General features: G+C 38.8%; 1 protein-coding gene across 2 annotated transcripts in view; it reads left to right on the top strand.

The window, feature by feature from the left end:
- ASXL2 (ASXL transcriptional regulator 2) overlaps positions 1 to 17,562 on the top strand; it is a 136,720-nt gene that overhangs the window by 70,309 nt on the left and 48,849 nt on the right. For both annotated transcript variants that reach the window (XM_032391462.1, XM_032391461.1), the window contains 2 exons: positions 11,256 to 11,364; positions 15,359 to 15,509. In XM_032391462.1, the coding sequence (XP_032247353.1) occupies positions 11,256 to 11,364; positions 15,359 to 15,509 (260 nt within the window). The remainder of the gene's footprint in view (positions 1 to 11,255; positions 11,365 to 15,358; positions 15,510 to 17,562) is intronic.

Genomic DNA, 17,562 nt, shown 5'->3' with positions numbered 1-17,562 from the left:
AATATAAGTCCTGCTTCTGTTGCCTCACTTTTGAGTGGGATGAGGAGACTGAGTAAGGCTTTTAAAGAACTCTTTTATATTTCTCATTAGGTGAAAAGTTATGGTGTTCTCGGAAGTCCTTCTCTATTGAGAGTTTGTGATTTTCTAATCTAAATATAATTGAACCTTGTTCATTTATTTACTTTAAAATAAAACAGAATCAATCAGTCAAATAAAACAACCATTGGACCATATTTTTTCTTTTCTTTTTTTTTTTTTAAGATTTTATTTATTTGACAGAGAGAGATCACAAGTAGGCAGAGCGGCAGGCAAAGGGAGAGGGAGAAGCAGGCTCCCTGCTGAGCAGAGAGCCCAACATGGGGCTCCATCCCAGGATCCTGGGATCATGTCCTGAGCCGAAGGCAGACGCTTAACTGAGCCACCCAGGTGCCCCTGGACCATATTTTTTCTGTTTTGTTTTTTTTTTTTACCCCTTTGATGAAATGGTTTTGCTCACATCTTACTGGTACTGGACAAAGCGTGCTTTTGGAAAAACAGTAGTGGGGGAAAAGGCAATAATGGGAAGATAAAGAGAGGATATAGAGAGTATACAGACAAATTTTTCAGAGTCTGTGTTTATTTCTGTGACCTCCCTCTCCAGGCTAGTCCTAGATTTACTCTTACTTGTTTTGTGCCCTTTCACTACTCTGCTAATCCACACCTGTCATTTTGGGGTCCCAACTGGGCTTCTCCAAAAATGCCTGTTTAAAAATTTCCCTGCACACCCTTTCCCTTTCCAGTGATTCTTTCCCTTTTGTTTCATGGTATGTTTGGGGAGGAAAATAGTCTGAAGAAACTAATTTGTTAATGTATGGATGGGTCAGATGCTATTTTTTTTTTCCAAAGATTTTATTTATTTATTTATTTATTAGAGCGCGAGAGCGAGAGAAACAGCATGAGAGAGGAGAGGGTCAGAGGGAGAAGCAGACTCCCTGCTGAGCTGGGAGCCCAATGTGGGACTCGATCCCAGGACTCCGGGATCATGACCTGAGCCAAAGGCAGTCGCTTAACCAACTGAGCCACCCAGGCGCCCCAGATGCTATTTTTTAAATTTAAAAACTTACATTATATTTAAGTTATTTCCTTTTTAAAAGTAGATTAGTTACCCAAATGAATTTTTTGTTGGAAGAATTGCTGGTTAACATGACCAAGAGAGAGGGCAAGCAAAAGACTTTAGTGAAAGGGTTTTTAAGAATACAACAATTGCCAGTGAATTAAAAACATACCAAGATTATTTATTAATTTAGTAATTTCTAAACTCCCTATTTTTCAACATAATGGTGCTGTTGAGTTTGGTTTTGTTCTGCATGGGTAGGCATGCCATAAAAATCAGTTCTTAGTTTTAAAGTTACGTGGTGCTGAATTTTTAGTTTGTATGTGGATAATAATTACATCTGTTTCTGAGTTTGTATGGATATATGTATAAGCATATCATGTAAGCAAAAGATTCTTACATGTTTATTATCTTTGTATATTTAAAATTGACCTGAAATAGGGCATTCAAGCATCCGTTGGGGAACTAGATGACTCTACATTTCTTTTAACCTTGGAAGTCTGAGTCTGTTATTTAATCCTATTGAAATTCAAGGGATTGAACTTTGAAGGATAAATATAGAATGTGTAGTAGTTTAGTCAGAGATAGGGAAGCTGATTAATTGAGGCCTAGTTTTGACAAGCTTGTTCTGTAGGAGGGAATACAGAAAAATGAACAAGAGATTGGGATTAGAGATTAGGCTGGGTAATTTATTGCAAGGGGAAATATCAGTAAGAATAAATAAATTAGACTGGTGAAGTCTCTTAAAGCTTTTTTATCAACGGCTTGAAATGGGCATAATAAATGAGGACATTGGTGAATTTTATTTTATTTTTACCTTTAATTTATTTTTTATTTTTTGGAAAGCTTTTCTACCTTTTATTTTTTTAATTTATTTTTATTTTTTAAAGATTTTTATTTATTTATTTGTGAGAGAGAGCATGAGCACAAGCAGGAAGAGCTGCAGGCAGAGGGAGAAGCAGGCTCCCCGCTGAGCAAGGAGCTGGATGTGGGACTCAGTCCTAGGACCCTGAGATCATGACCTGAGCTGAAGGCAGATGCTTAACTGACTGAGCCACCCAGGTGTCCCTATTTTTTATTTTTTTAAAGATTTTATTTATTTATTTGTCAGAAAGAGAGCATAAGCAGGGGGAGCGGCAGGCAAAGGGAGAAGCAGGCTCCCTGCTGAGCAAGGAGCCTGATGTGGGACTGGATCCCAGGACCCTGGGACCTGAGTCAAAGTTAGATGCTTAACCAACTGAGCCACGCTCCATGGTGAATTTTAAGGATGGACTGTAAAGTTTATTAAATTTATTAAATTTCTTTTTCTTCTTCTTTTTTAATTTTATTAAATCTCTTGGAGAGGATGCCCATGAGGAGAGAACCAAAAATATGAAAAGGAGTAGAGTTTAGGATTTTATGAAGTGTTAATTTTTTTCCCCCACTCAAAAAGATAACTTATTGCAAGGTCATTTTGGAAAATTCAAAATACAGAAAGTCATAGATTTTTCCACCACGATAGCCACTGATTCCCAGCAAAAATCAAGACTAAAAATGGATTTACAGGAAGACACACACTTGGCTTAGCTTAAGGAAGAATTTATGAATTATTGGAAATGCTTGAGGCCACAGTTAGCCTCCACCACCTTATATGCTTGTGTGAAAGACTCGATGATGACCTACTAATGATGTTTTAGGAGGAGCTATAAGCATCTGTAGTAAATGGGCTAGATGCCCTGGGAAAGCTCCTTGTCAACCTGTGGGTTTGTCTGAGTCTTACCTGTAGGCATTGCATAAACTGAGAGTAAGGTAAAGAATGAGTAGGAGTTACAGGATTTTATTTGACCCAGCAAGTCTGCTTTTGGGTATATATACAAAGGAATTGAGAGTAGGGACTTGAATAGATCTTTTTACACCAATATTCCTAGCAGCAATAATCACAATAGGCAAAAGAGAAACAACACAGATGGCCACTAATGGATGAATGGATGAAGAAAATGTGGCATATATATCAATGAACTATTATTCAGCCTTAAAAAAGAAGGAAATTCTAACATGCTGCAATATGGATGAACTTCAGAGACACTGTACTAAGTAAAATAAACCAGACCCAAGAAGGGAAATACTGTGATTCCACTTATATGAGTCCTATTTATAGAAGCAAAAAGTAGAAGAGTGGTTGCCAGGGGTTGGATGTAGGGGAGAAATAGGCGTTTAATGGGCATAGAGTTTGAGTTTTGCAAGATAAGAGTTCTAGAGCTTGGTTGTATAAACAGTGTGAAGATACTTAAGTGTAAGTGAAGTGTTCACTTAGAAGTTAGAAGTGGTTGAGATCGTCAATTTTGTGTTTATAGTTATGTATATAGTTATTTCTGATGGTATTCAGTTCTTGAATTGATAGCAAAGTTACAAATATGGCTAAATTTTTTTGTTACTGCACATTTAAAACTAGCACCAACTTGCCTCATCTCTCTGGTAGGAAGGAAATATCAGTTAATCATAAATTAAATGATTGTACAGTGTGTGTGCACGCACTAGGAAATAAAGACATATAATCTGGCTCTGCTCAGTGCCAATTCCATTATTTTTATTATTAATTCATTTTTTTACAGAGAGAGTGTGTGAGGGCACGGCAGCAGGAGGAGGGGCATAGAGTCGGGGGGAGAGAGAATCTGGGCGTGGAGCCTGACTGGGGGCTCAATGTTCGATCCAGAGATCATGACCTGAGCCCAAATCAAGAGTTAGACGCTTGGGGCGCCTGGGTGGCTCAGATGGTTGGGTGTCTGCCTTCGGCTCGGGTCATGATCCCGGGGTCCTGGGATCGAGCCCCGCATCAGGCTCCCTGCTTGGCGGGGAGTCTGCTTCTCCCTCTCCCTCTGCCTCCTCCCCTGCTCATGCTCTCTCTCTCTTTCTGTATCTGTGTCTCAAATGAATAAAATCTTTAAAAAAAAAAAAAAAAAGAGACGCTTAAACGACTGAGCCACCCAGGCACCTCCTGTTATTTTTGCATTAAATGTAAGAATGTGTACTTACGGAAACCTCTGCTTCCTCTTTTATATCACCAACACTTACTACCTTTTGCTTACATGATAGCTCCTCTGTAAATGTTCAGTGAATGAGAAACCAGATTAACTTCTTTTCCACGTTGTTTTTTTTTTGAAAAGCAACTTTATTGGTGCGCCTGGGTGGCTCCGTTGATTGAGCCACCAACTCTTGATTTCGGCTCAGGTCTTGATCTCAGGGTCATGAGATCAAGCCCTGCATCAGGCTCTGTGCTCAGCGTGGAGTCGCTTGAGATTTTCTCTCTCCCTCTCCCTCTGCCCCTACTCCCTCTCATGTTTTCTCTCTTTCTCTAGAATAAATAAAACCTTAAAAAGCAGAAGCAGCTTTATTGAGGTATGGTATACATACTATAAACTTCACCCATTTTAAGTGTAGAATTCAGTGATTTTTAGAAGATTACTGGATTGTGCAGCCATCACCATAATCCAGTTTTAGAATATTTCCATCTCCCAGTAAGATCCCTAATACATGTATACAGTTAATACAGGTCCCCACTGCCAGTCCCTAGTCTACTTTCTGTCTGTAGATTGACCATTTCTGGATATTTCATATAAATGGTATCATATGTGGGTTTTGAGGTTAATCCATATTGTAGCATTTTTCAGTACTTCATACTTGTTTCTTTTTTTTTTTTTCTTTTTTTTTAAAGATTTTATTTATTTATTTGAGAGAGAGAATGAGATAGAGAGAGAGCATGAGAGGGGGGAGGGTCAGAGGGAGAAGCAGACTCCCTGCTGAGCAGGGAGCCCGATGCGGGACTCAATCCTGGGACTCCAGGATCATGACCTGAGCCGAAGGCAGTCGCTTAACCAACTGAGCCACCCAGGCGCCCAGTACTTCATACTTTTTCATTGGTCCATATTTTTTTGGTAGACTTTTCTCATACAGTGCATGCTTTTAGCTTTTTATTTGTTTGACATACTAATTTCAGACTAAGAAAAGTTGCAAAAGTGGTACAAAGAATTTTTATATAACATCTACCTAAATTCCCTAAATGTCAGCATTTTATACTTTCTTTATCATTCTAATTTGTATTTCTTAAATGTCAGAATAAATTGTAGACTTGATGCCCCATTCAGCTTTAAACACTTCACAGTGTATTTTCTTTTTTTTTTAAAGATTTTATTTATTTATTTAATTGACAGAGAGAGACAGCGTGAGGGGGAACACAAGCAGGGGGAGTGGGAGAGGGAGAAGCAGGCTTCCCGCGGAGCAGGGAGCCCGATGCGGGGCTCGATCCCAGGACCCTGGGATCATGACCTGAGCCGAAGGCAGCCGCTTAACCAACTGAGCCACCCAGGCGCCCCCACAGTGTATTTTCTAAGGGAAAGTGCATTCTTTTACATAACCACAATGTACCTCTCAAAATCAGAATACTAACACTGATAAAATATTACTACTATCTAATCAACAGATTTTATTTAGATTTGGTAATTCTTCCCCTGATATCCTTTTTTTTTTTTTTTTTAAGATTTTTTTTTTTTTTTTTGTTACTGGAAAAAGAAAGAGAGAGAGGAAAATGAGAGGGGGGGAGGGTCAGAGGGAGAAGCAGGCTCCCCGCTGAGCAGGGAGCCCGATGCGGGACTCGATCCAGGGACTCCAGGATCATGACCTGAGCCGAAGGCAGTCGCCCAACCAACTGAGCCACCCAGGCGCCCTTCCCCTGATATCCTAATTCAGGCTCACACATTGCCTTTGCATTTAGTTTCCATGTGTCTTTATAGCCTCCTTTAATGCCATGCTGTTCTTTAATCTTTGTCTTTCATGACCTTGGCAGTTTTAAAGATGGCCAGCTCTTTTGTAGTTTGTCCCTCAAATTGGGTATGTCTGATGTTTTCTCACTATTAGATTCGGGTTGTGCTAGAGTAGGCGGGAGCAGAGGGTGTGGGAAAATGATGATGGTCAGGTCATAGTAATAATTTGATTCTAAGAGCATTATGATAGCATGGATGAATTTTAAGTTTGGCAAGGTGGCATGATCATATTTGTTTTTAAAAGTTTCCCCTGGGGGCGCCTGGGTGGCTCAGTGGGTTAAGTGTCTGCCTTCGCCTCAGGTCATGATCCCAGGGTCCTGGGATCGAGTTCTGCATTGGGCTCCTGGCTCAGCAGGGAGCCTGCTTCCCCCTCTCCCTCTGCCTGCCTCTTAGCCTACTTGTGCTCTCTCTGTCAAATAAATAAAATCTTACACTTGATCTTAGCCAAAAGGCCAAGAAGCGATATAAATAAAATCTTAAAAAAAAAAAAGTTTCTCCTGACTTTGGAGTGGAGAATTGATGGGGGTGGAGGTGAATTGACTATCATTTGAGACAGGGAACACTGGAACACTATGAAACTGGACTGGAGGAGCAAGTTGTTAGGGTAATGACCACAGTTACTGAATCTCTTCTCTGACTACACTTTATATATATATATAATCTGTAATCTGTGCAATCAAATTACAAAGTAGGTGGTATTACATCCATTTTACAGAGGAGAAAATGAAGATTAAGGGTATTTAAAGTGACTTGCCCATTGCCACTGTCAGATCTGAATTGGGATGGGTTCGTGAATATCTAAGTCTGGCTCTTTTTGCTACAAGGTGATGTCTCCTTTCCTTAGTTACTATATTTAATGCTTCATCTGAGCAGTGTAATTACAAACCTTAGGTCTTTCAGCCCTCCTCGTCACTGCTAAGTAACCACTTTTCGTGCGAAGGGAACTAAATAAGGTCATTGGCAGTATAACTAAAGTTACTTCTGTTCTTGGGCTTTGTGTATGAAACATCTTACCTGTATTTCCTTACATGAGGTGGATTCAGCATAAAATTATAGCACTGCACTTGTTCCTTTCCTAACCCTCCTCCCCAACTCTGCTGTCTTGAGCATGGGTAAGAAAAATTAGAAGCTGTATTGTCTCATGATAATTATGTAATCTTTTGAGGTATTCTAGCTTTAGCTGCTGCGGGTGTCAGGACTTCCCTCATACTGTACTGTGTTTGACTTTGCCTTGGCATTGATCTCCTCAGTACCAGGGTGTTATTGCCCATTCAGACGGTACTTATTTCTTGGAGTTATTCAGTTATTTTTATTTCATTATATAATTCTGGAGTTATTTTCCTTGAAGATCTATTCCTGCCATCATGGGAAGTGTAGCCTATTGTACTTCTTGCCATTGCTTCATTATTCATAAAAATAAACTCTGCCAGGATTCTGACTTTTTACGTTTTCCTGAAACCAAATCTAAAATTTTGTTTTAAATGGTGTAGTGTTCTGGTGGTACCTGCGTGGCTCAGTTGGTTGAGCATCTGACTCTTGATTTCAGCTCAGGTCATGATCTCAGGGTTGTGAGATCGAGCCCTTGAGTTCTGCTTGAGATTCTCTCTCTCTCCCTCTGCCCCTCCCCTGCTTTTGTGCTCTCTCTCTCTCAAATAAAAAAAATAAATCTTTGGGGCGCCTGGGTGGCTCAGTCGTAGGGCGTCTGCCTTCGGCTCAGGTCATGATCCCAGGGTCCTGGGATCGAGCCCCATATCTGGCTCTCTGCTCAGTGGGAAGCCTGCTTCTCTCTCTCCCACTCCCCCTGCTTGTGTTCCCTCTCTCACTGTCTCTCTCTCTGTCAAATAAATAAATAAAAATCTTCAAAAAAAAATATTAAAAAAAAACCCAACAACAGTATAGTGTTCTGCATATCTCGTGGGTTATTCCAAACTTATTTCCTTTAAAGGAAAATTATACCCAGATTTGCAAGGAAAGTATTACGATGGTGTTTGTATGATTTTTACCACATCTTTCCACCAGATGTGTGTACCATTTACTTTCATTTCTTGGGTTTTACTTTAAGGAGTTTTTTTGGTTTGGGTTGGGTTGTTTTGGTTTGGTTTGGTACAATATCAAAATCAGGCAATTGATGTTAGCACAGTACTGTTAACTAAGACTTGGATTCATTTGATTTCTTCCAGTCTGATCAATGGTATCTTGATTTTTTTTTTCATTTGATCACTAGTAAGTTTGGGCTTCTCCATGTGTTCCAGTGACCATTTATATTGCATGTTTTGCGATCATTTATTCATATCCTTTATCCATTTTCTTAAATTGGTTGTTTGTGTTTTCCTAAAAGTAGCTCTCAGGACTATTCATTGTTTTGTCTGCCATTTTTTTTTGCAGTTACTTATTTCAGCTTCGTATACTTTCTATAGTTTGGTTGATCTTGTTTTTTTTTTTTCCTACATAGAGCTTTTTATTTATTTTTAAAGATTTTATTTATTTCACAGAGAGCGAGAGAGGGAACACAAAGCAGGGGGAGAGGGAGAGGGAGAAGCAGGCTTCCCGAGAAGCAGGGAGCCCAATGTGGGGCGCTATCCCAGGACCCTGGGATCATGACCTGAGCCAAAGGCAGACATGTAACGACTGAGCCACCCAGGCGCCCCTAGAGCTTTTTGTTTTTATTTAGTCAATTTGTTTATCTTTTGTGGTTATTAGGTTTTCTCTCTTATTTAGAAAGGTTTATCCATCTGGAAGGTTGTATACTATTTTCCTTTTTTTTTTTTTTTAAGATTTTATTTATTTGAGAGAGAGAGAGCAGAAACAGAGGGAGGGAGAGGGAGGGGGAGAAACAGACTCCCTGCTGAGCAGGTAGCCCAAGGCGGCTTGATCCCACCACTCTGAGATCGCGACCCGATAGGAAGGCAGACGCTTAACCAACTGAGCCACCCAGGCGCCCCCCTATTTTCCTTTTAATACCTTCTACTTTTTACTTTTTGGTCTTTAATCGAGTTGGAATGTGTTTTGGATATACTGTGAGAATTATTTTCCCCAGATGTATAACATGCTGTTCCAGCACTACTTAACATAAACTTTTGTTTACGACTCTTTTGGTTGCTTATGACTTAAAACCTCAGTGATTACAAAGGTAGGGATGACTCAAGGCAACGCTTGATACAGTGGCAAAAGTAATATTGCTAAAATTATTGCTGTTTTCCTTACCCCCCGTAGTTCAGTGCCTTTTTGGGTGTTGTATTTTTCCCTATAATCCTTACCTAACACTTCCTTTGTCTGTCCTGTGTGTTGTTTAGCCCAATCCCAGATATTTTCCTCATGGTCACATGATTGAAAGTTTTAGGCATTACTTCCTCTTACTGCTCAGGGGAAGAGAAAGAGTTTCTTTCTGAAGCTTCTCAGCAGAACAAGTTTCTTTTCTTAAATGTCCAAGTAAATAGCTCCTTAGATTGTTGCCCCAGATTGAGTCCTTTGTCTGTTCCTGAATCTGTCGCTGTGGGAGTGGGGAAGAATGGGGTGCACACAGAAATGCTGATTGGCTTTTTCAACCAGGAAATAAGGGTTAACAGTTTGGATTTACACCTGTGATTAATTCTGTCTCAGCCACCTTTATGAGGGTGGGAAAGGGATAATGTTTTATGGGAAATTTTAGGTATTGTCTCCAGAAGAGGGTTCGGGTAGATGCCAGGTAGTCAAACCACAGGTGACCAGATCATGACCCTGTCTCCTTCCTACTACACAGATAATACAGAAAGGTACAGAGATTGCAGCTTTTACATTTATTATGATCTGTTTCTGTATTCTGTTTTGTTCTAGCAACAGTCTAGAGTGTTCATTTGCCTATTTATCCTGTCCTAGAAACATATTGCTTCAATAATAATAGCTTAGAGTACATTTTAATATCTTCTTAAGAAGGCTCCATCATTTTTTCCCCAGAAATTTCTTATATATTTATTTGATATAAACTTTGGGATTCTGACTAGAATTGCATTATGTGTATTTTTAAGATGGAAATTCCAAATTATATAAAAATATGAGAAGCAGCCTGGAGGCTCTCAGTACTTTCTTAACAAAAAAAAATTTTTTTTTTTTTAATTTTCTTGGTTGCTCTCCTTCTTCTTTACAGTTTTTGACCCTCAACACTTTTACAAGTAGCAGAAGACAATGGACCCATGGTCCTCCTATCCCCCAAAGAGAACTCCTATTTTTAAGTATACCCAAGATACCTAGCAGCCTCTTCTAGTAGGCTATTTGGGTTATTGAGTGGTACCAGCAGAGAACTGAGAGGGAGAACAGCTGGAAATGTGCAAATAAGCTGCCTTACCCCTCAGGTATTAGGAGAGATTTTTTTAAATTAAGGATGCCACACATCTTCCATTGTATTGCTATTTGTTATGTTAGATAGGTACAAAAAGATAGGAAAATGAAATGTGATAACAGAAAGGAAAATAATACATATTTTTTACAGATTATTTATTATATGCCTAAAACTCTAGAAATACAGTAAATGTGTATTGAAATTAGTAAACATTTAACCAAGGTGCTACATAGACGATAAATATTCCAAAACCTACTTTATACCTCTTTAAGTGATACTGTGATAGGTTTAAGTACAAGAGACCATTGCATCATACGTATGTGTGTATGTATATATATATATGTATGTATGTATGTATATATACATGGCATCACTATGTTGTATACTTGACACTAATGTAATGTTATATGTCAGTTAAATCAATAAAAAATACTAAAAAATAAATACAAGAGACCATAGAAATGTATATATTTCACACCTCAGATTCAGTCCGTTGCAGCAGTGTGCAAGATTTATATATGTATATAACACATATAACATATATATGTGTTATATATATATAATATATATATATATTTTTAAGGAGACTAGTATTTTTATTTGAATCTGTAGGTATGTTCTTTCCTCCTTCTGTTTTACTTCTGGGCCTGTAAAGCTTGTGTTAAGTGAAGGAGAATGTTTTTGTTTGTTTTAAATTTCAGCTTTAGTGAGGTATAATTGACAAAATTGTAAGTGAAATACAATATTTACAAAATAAATTTGTAAGACTTCTGTGAGGTCTGTGAGGTCCGTGTTTTCTTACATGCTAAATACTGGATCAGGATTAAGAAAATGAAAGAATTATTTTTCCTTTAGCTATATGAGGATGAATTTTACATCTGTTTTCTCCATGGGAGCCTCTCTGTAGATTGATAGACCTTTTATAGTTTATAAAATGTGTTTATGTCAAAGGATGTTGCTCAGTTAATTTTATCTTAAGTCAGTGTTACATAGGATACTCAGACACAAAAACTAATCATTGTGTTCCTCTTGTTCTTTTTTTTTTTTGCAGTGGGACTTCCCCTCTTGCATGCCTGAATGCAATGCTGCATACAAACTCCCGAGGTGAAGAGGGCATCTTCTATAAGGTTCCAGGTAGAATGGGAGTATATACTTTGAAGGTAAATATTTTTGTTAGGGCATCATTTATAAGGTAAATACATGAAGTGACGATATCTAAATGATATTTGTGTCATAGAGATAGAGCTCTGTTCTTGAACAGCTTATTTTCAGGAAGAGGTAATATGTTCAACTCTGTATCCTGTAAATTTTTAATACTAATCTGTGGCCATCTGTAGGTAGACCAGAGAACTAACTTTATTTTTTATTCTTTATGATAATGCTGTCTTGAAAGGATGAACTGAAAATGACTTCCAGTAACTTTTTAAAGAACCTCAGAACATTTGAGTAATGAGTGTTACCTTGGAGCATATGACTTTGTTATTTAATTCTCCATTACAGTTCAGAGCTGTGGTTCTTTTTTTTGTAATGGAGAATGCCCAAGTTCAGAAGATTGCATTTTCTTGTTTTGTGTTTGCCAGATAGTATAAGAACTGGAATATGGACCCAGATGTGACTGAATTCCTGGGCTCGTGTTCTTTTGACCATAACAGTCTTGCTGATTTCTATTTCTGGCACTGAGAAGACACCTTGACTTATCAGTGTCCCTTCAGTCACAAACAGGGAAACCAACTCGAATGAGCTTGATTAAAACAGAGAGTTTATTAGTTCATATAACTGTAAATTCTAAGATAACTCAGCCCAGATCCAGGAGCTCAAATGATGTCATCAGGGATTGATCTCTCTGCTTTCTTTTGGCTTTCTCAGGCAGTCTCTCTCCTATCATACATGACTTCACTGTCAATGCCCACTTGGCAGGCTGTAAGTCTGAAGAGAAAAGAGCTTCAGGAACTGAACTGGGAGTTCTTCAATTAGTTCTGATTTGGCTTAATTGGTGTGGCTTGGCCCATGTGTCTATACCTGAATAATCGCTGTTGCCAAATGGATTGAGTCTTCTGACTGGCTATATGTAGGCTCATGATCACTCTTGATGTGAGGTTGAGGGTAAGCCCTATGCCAGGTGAATTCAGAAAAGGGATTGTTTGCCAAAGGAAATTATCAGCAGAAGGAGAGTTAATACTTGGCATGCACTGGCTATTGTCCATGTGTACATGGGACTATGTTCCCTCTTTTTAGCTTTGAGCTGTAGTCATCACTATGCTCAGTGGTTGTGTGTAGCCCACTAACATTAGAAAGTTCGAATTTGGGGCACCTGGGTGGCTCAGGTCATGATCCTAGGGCCCTGGGATCCAGCCTCACATCAGGCTCCCTGCTCCGCGGGAAACCTGCTTCTCCCTCTCCCACTCCCCCTGCTTGTGTTCCCTCTCTCGCTGTGTCTCTCTCTGTCAAATAAATAAATAAAATCTTAAAAAAAAAAAGTTCTAATTTACCTGTAGTACCTCCTTCTTATATACTTCGTTAAACTTCCTATGATACAGGGCTCTACTCCCACAGGGAGCTTTTTGCGTTGCTTTTAAGTTTTAGCTGTTCTAGACCTTCCATATCGTTAATAACATCAATTAAATGCCTATCCTATGCTGGACACTGTAGAGACTATAAAGAAGAATAAACTGTGGTCCCTGATCTCTCGATGCGCACACAGTTATTGAAGTAATTGTACACTAACAAAACATACTGTGATATAAAGTACTGTACTATAAGGCATCGTCATAGTGTAGAGAAATAAAGATTAATTTTGAATAAGAGGATCTAGAAAACTTGTTTTTGTTTTAACTTGTAAGATTTGAATTGAACTTTGGCTGGTAAGTAATGGGGGGAAGGACCTTCCAGGATAAGGAACTAGCTTAAGCAAAGGCACAGATGGAGAGATTCAGAATGGATTTGAAACTAGAGTAGATTGAAGTGGTTACCGTCATCTGTGTGGGCTAGTGAGGTAAGGAGTTGGGGGCGGGGTAAACATTAGGTGAAGATCAAACTTTGGAGGCTTTTTGAAAACCTGAATTAGCAGTTTTGAGAGAGAAAGCACTGAGAGATGGCAGAGGTTTTTCAGGAGAATAGTATGATCAAATCTGTGTTAGAAAGATAATTCAGGGCGCCTGGGTGGCTCAGTCGTTAAGCGTCTGCCTTCGGCTCAGGTCATGGTCCCAGGGTCCTGGGATCGAGTCCCACATCAGGCTCCCTGCCCGGCAGGAAGCCTGTTTCTCCCTCTCCCACTCTCCCTGCTTGTGTTCCTGCTCTCTCTGTCTCTGTCAAATAAATAAATAAAATCTTTAAAAAAAAAAAAAAAGAAAGATAATTCAAATCGGATAAATTTAAGGGATTGTTTGCAAGAGATAATTGGCCTGAACTATGAGAGTGGTTAAAGAGAGGCAAGGGACATTAGAGAAATAAAATATATACTATGGAGTGGGTAAAAGGAGGGGTGAAATGATTCTGAGATTTGGGGCATGCACAGTTGACCAGTTGATCTTGGAAGGGTTACAAGTTTAAGCTTAAGAATTACATTTGTACTTAAAAATACTTGTTGAGCCTACAGGTCAGGAGGTCTGGCTGGCAACTAACTCTGTAAAAGTTGTTCCACATTTGAAGGAAAGGATAGAAAAATATGGGATGTGTATTTTAAGAAAGTATATAACATAGGAAATGTCTTAGAGAGAAATGGCACTAGGATATAAACCTAAGTGGGAAGTAATAGTTCCTTACTAGAGGAGAGGTTATTATCTTGGCTATAATGTGAGTGTCAGTTGTAGGAAGGAGGGTCACATGTTAGAATTATTTTTTATCTGATTATAAAATGTGGGAAAATAAAAAAATATATTGAAGAGAAAAGAATTAGCCATAGTTTCATAACTTAGAAATTCACTAATATGTTTGCTTACATGTGTATATTTTTATATACTACATGCATACGTAGTAGCTAATATTTATTGAGCTCTTATTATATGCCAGGCACTATTTTAAGCATTTTACATTTAACTCATTTAATTTCAGAATGATCTTTTAAGGTAGGTACTGTTATCTCCATGTTACAGACAGGGAAACTGAGGCATAAGAGGTTAAGACTTTGATCAGACTGCATAATTAGGAGAAGATAAAGCCAGAGTTCAACTCCAGAAAGTCTTAGTTTTCTAGTTCTTGATCTTGCACCTATCCTACTATACCTCCTACATACTGTGCTGACACAGGTATCTTTTCTGATTAGCATTCTCATTATTCAGTGGAAACCAAAGATTCCTGTGAGTTTTTAAAAAAAAGTATTCCTTGGGCGCCTGGGTGGCTCAGTCGTTAGGCGTCTGCCTTCAGCTCGGGTCATGGTCCCAGGGTCCTGGGATCGAGCCCCACGTCGGGCTCCCAGCTCAGCGGGAAGCCTGCTTCTCCCTCTCCCACTCCTCCTTCTTGTGTCCCTTCTCTCGCCGTGTCTCTCTCTGTCGAATAAATGAATAAAATCTTAAAAAAAACAAAAAATTAATCCTTTTGGGGCGCCTGGCTGGCTCAGTCAGTAGAGCCTACGAATCTTGATCTTGGGGTTGTAAGTGTGAGCCCCACATGAAGAGTTTACTTAAAAATAGAAAAAAAATTTTAGATTATTCCTTTTGTATTTGACTCTTGCTACTTATTAACCATTATTTAGGAATCAATTAGATTCAAATAATGCACAATTTCTTCCTATCCAGAGTCAGCCCAACTCACAATACTTAATGGTACATACACATAAATATATATCCTTGGATGATGAGTATATCTACCTTTTACAAAATTGTTATTGTATAGTTTTTTTGTTCTGAACATCTTCTCATTTACTTGGACTTACATATACCCAGTTGTTTTGAATTTAAGAAATTAGATTTCTCTGTTGTGCTTTCATATGATTGTCATGTATAATTTTTATCTTTGGATGTAGATGGAAACGTTAGCTAATTTGACCCAAAGAAGAGAGATGACAGGAATTCAGAAAATATTGCTGGTTCTGCTACTGAATCCTATAATACTAAAAATTAATCAGCACAGTTAAGTTGCAACAATGCATATCAGAAATTTAATTCCTATTTGCTGAAATGGTAGTGATTAATCCTAATTGGATGCCTGTATTTTCAGAAAGATGTGCCGGATGGGGTGAAAGAGCTATCAGAAGGTTCGGAAGAAAGCAGTGATGGTCAGTCAGACTCCCAGAGTTCTGAGAACAGTGGAAGCAGCAGTGATGGTGGCAGCAACAAGGAGGGGAAAAAGAGCAGGTGGAAAAGGAAAGGTAAATCCACCTGATCTCTCAATAAAGTACTGAATGCTATAGGACAAATGCCCTTGTTAGTAGCTCCTCTCTTTTCAGACCCCAGGACAGTCCGTCTCTTCCTTTCCCTTTATGATTGGTACCGTCCAGTTGACTCTCTTGTGATGATGGAAATGTTCTGTGTCTGTGCTCTCCAACCCAACACAACCCAACAACAGTATGTCTGTTGAGCACTTTGAGCTAGGGCAGTTTGAGGAACGGAATTTTTTATTCTTTTTAAATTTTAATTTAAATAGCCACACGTGGCTAGTGGCTGTCAATTGGACAACATGGCTCTCTAGGTTTTACTTGGGTTAATATTGAGCCTTTTTGAAGGATGCTCTTATCTGATTTGCCTCTTTAATCCTCTCTTCTAAAATTTGAGCACTTACTGCTCTAACAGCTCTCTACTTACCAGGAAAAGAATGCTTTTCATTTCTACTAGCAAAGACTAAATTTAGTCTGGTGTTCTTTGCTCTCCCCTGCTTGCTGTCTGCTTCATAGCTTACCCAAAAAACATTTTTTAGGGAATAATGTCTGTTGCTGCAGTATCGCTGGGATGGATTTTCCACTTAAGAATACATTTTATTACCCATTCTTGCTAATTATATGTAGCTTCTTGTCACAGTCTTCTTGTTTTTACCTCAATATTTATAAACTTAGCTGTGTATAGCAGGGCAGATTTAAGCCAACTCATGATGGTTCCTTTATAAGGACTGATATAGTGATACTCTAGAACAAAATGACATCCCAGAATTTCCCTAGCTTGGATATCCTTTTCGGTTTGTGTTACAGGTGAGCTGTCTTTGGATCTAGAAGCTAGAGTTATGTTTGTGGGAATACTTGATTCGTTAATTTTAAGTGCCTTTGGAACTATTGATTTGGAACTGCATCAGAAAAATAGTTTGATTCATTACCATCCCTGCATTCATGTGTGTGCTACTCCTGGAGAGAACTCAGATAATTGGTGGCATCATTTGTGTTCTCTGGTAACGCTACCACACATACAATTTGGGCAAATTTTGTAATCAGACGATTTTAGCTTTAAGATCACTATCACTTGGAGAGTAACCCAGACCTCAGATGTTAGGAACAAATGGAATGAAGTCAAGGTAAAGCTAGCTCCTGTAACCAGTGTTCTTGAGATAGATTTTAAATCAGTAGTGAAAGGAGGTGTGGTCCAGGGCCTTACACTCCTCAGAGTCTACTAAGGATCTTTTTTTTTTTTTTTAAGATTTTTTTATTTATTTGACAGAGAGAGACACAGCGAGAGAGGGAACACAAGCAGGGGGAGTGGGAGAGGGAGAAGCAGGCCTCCCGTGGAGCAGGGAGCCTGACACAGGGCTGGATCCCAGGACCCCGGGATCATGACCTGAGCCGAAGGCAGATGCTTAACGACTGAGCCACCCAGGCGCCCCAAGATTCACAATTTCTGGATATGTCTAAAGACAGGAAAATCAGTAACTGATTTTGGGCTCAGTCAGTAGAGCCTACGAATCTTGATCTTGGGGTTGTGAATTTGGGAACAGAATCGTGGTCTCAGAGGTCATTCCTTTCCACTTTTCAATAGCCATATATGAACAGTAGCTGTTTTGAGTTTGACAGCTCTCTCTGTCAAATAAATAAATAAAATCTTTAAAAAAAAATAATCAAAGAAATATCTCTATTTAGACTGCTTGCCACACTCATTCTTTCTCCAGTATGTATGTACTATTTGCCAGGTATTTGGGAAACCAATTTAAATAAGGTGGGGGCCCCATCCATATCTAGAGGTATAGAAAAAGAAAAGTGGCTGTTACATGTTTGTTAAAGGTGATCTCTAAGAAGTTCAGGTGTATGTATTGAGATACAGGAAGATCTAAGAAATAACAACAGAATCCCAGTGTCAATAGGTTAATAGATTTAAATAGCATAACCTTGCACTATATTTAGCATTATAATAGAAGATATTTAACAGCAAAGTAATAGCAAATTCAGAATTGTGGTCCAGATAAACTGTTATTGAACTGCCTTTGTATTCATTCCTCTTCTAGAA

Source organism: Phoca vitulina, unplaced genomic scaffold (assembly GCF_004348235.1).
Source record: "Phoca vitulina isolate PV1807 unplaced genomic scaffold, GSC_HSeal_1.0 scaffold63, whole genome shotgun sequence".
NCBI lineage: Eukaryota > Metazoa > Chordata > Mammalia > Carnivora > Phocidae > Phoca > Phoca vitulina.
The sequence above is the reverse complement of the archived record's forward strand: the minus strand, read 5'-3'. Positions and strand labels throughout refer to the sequence as shown.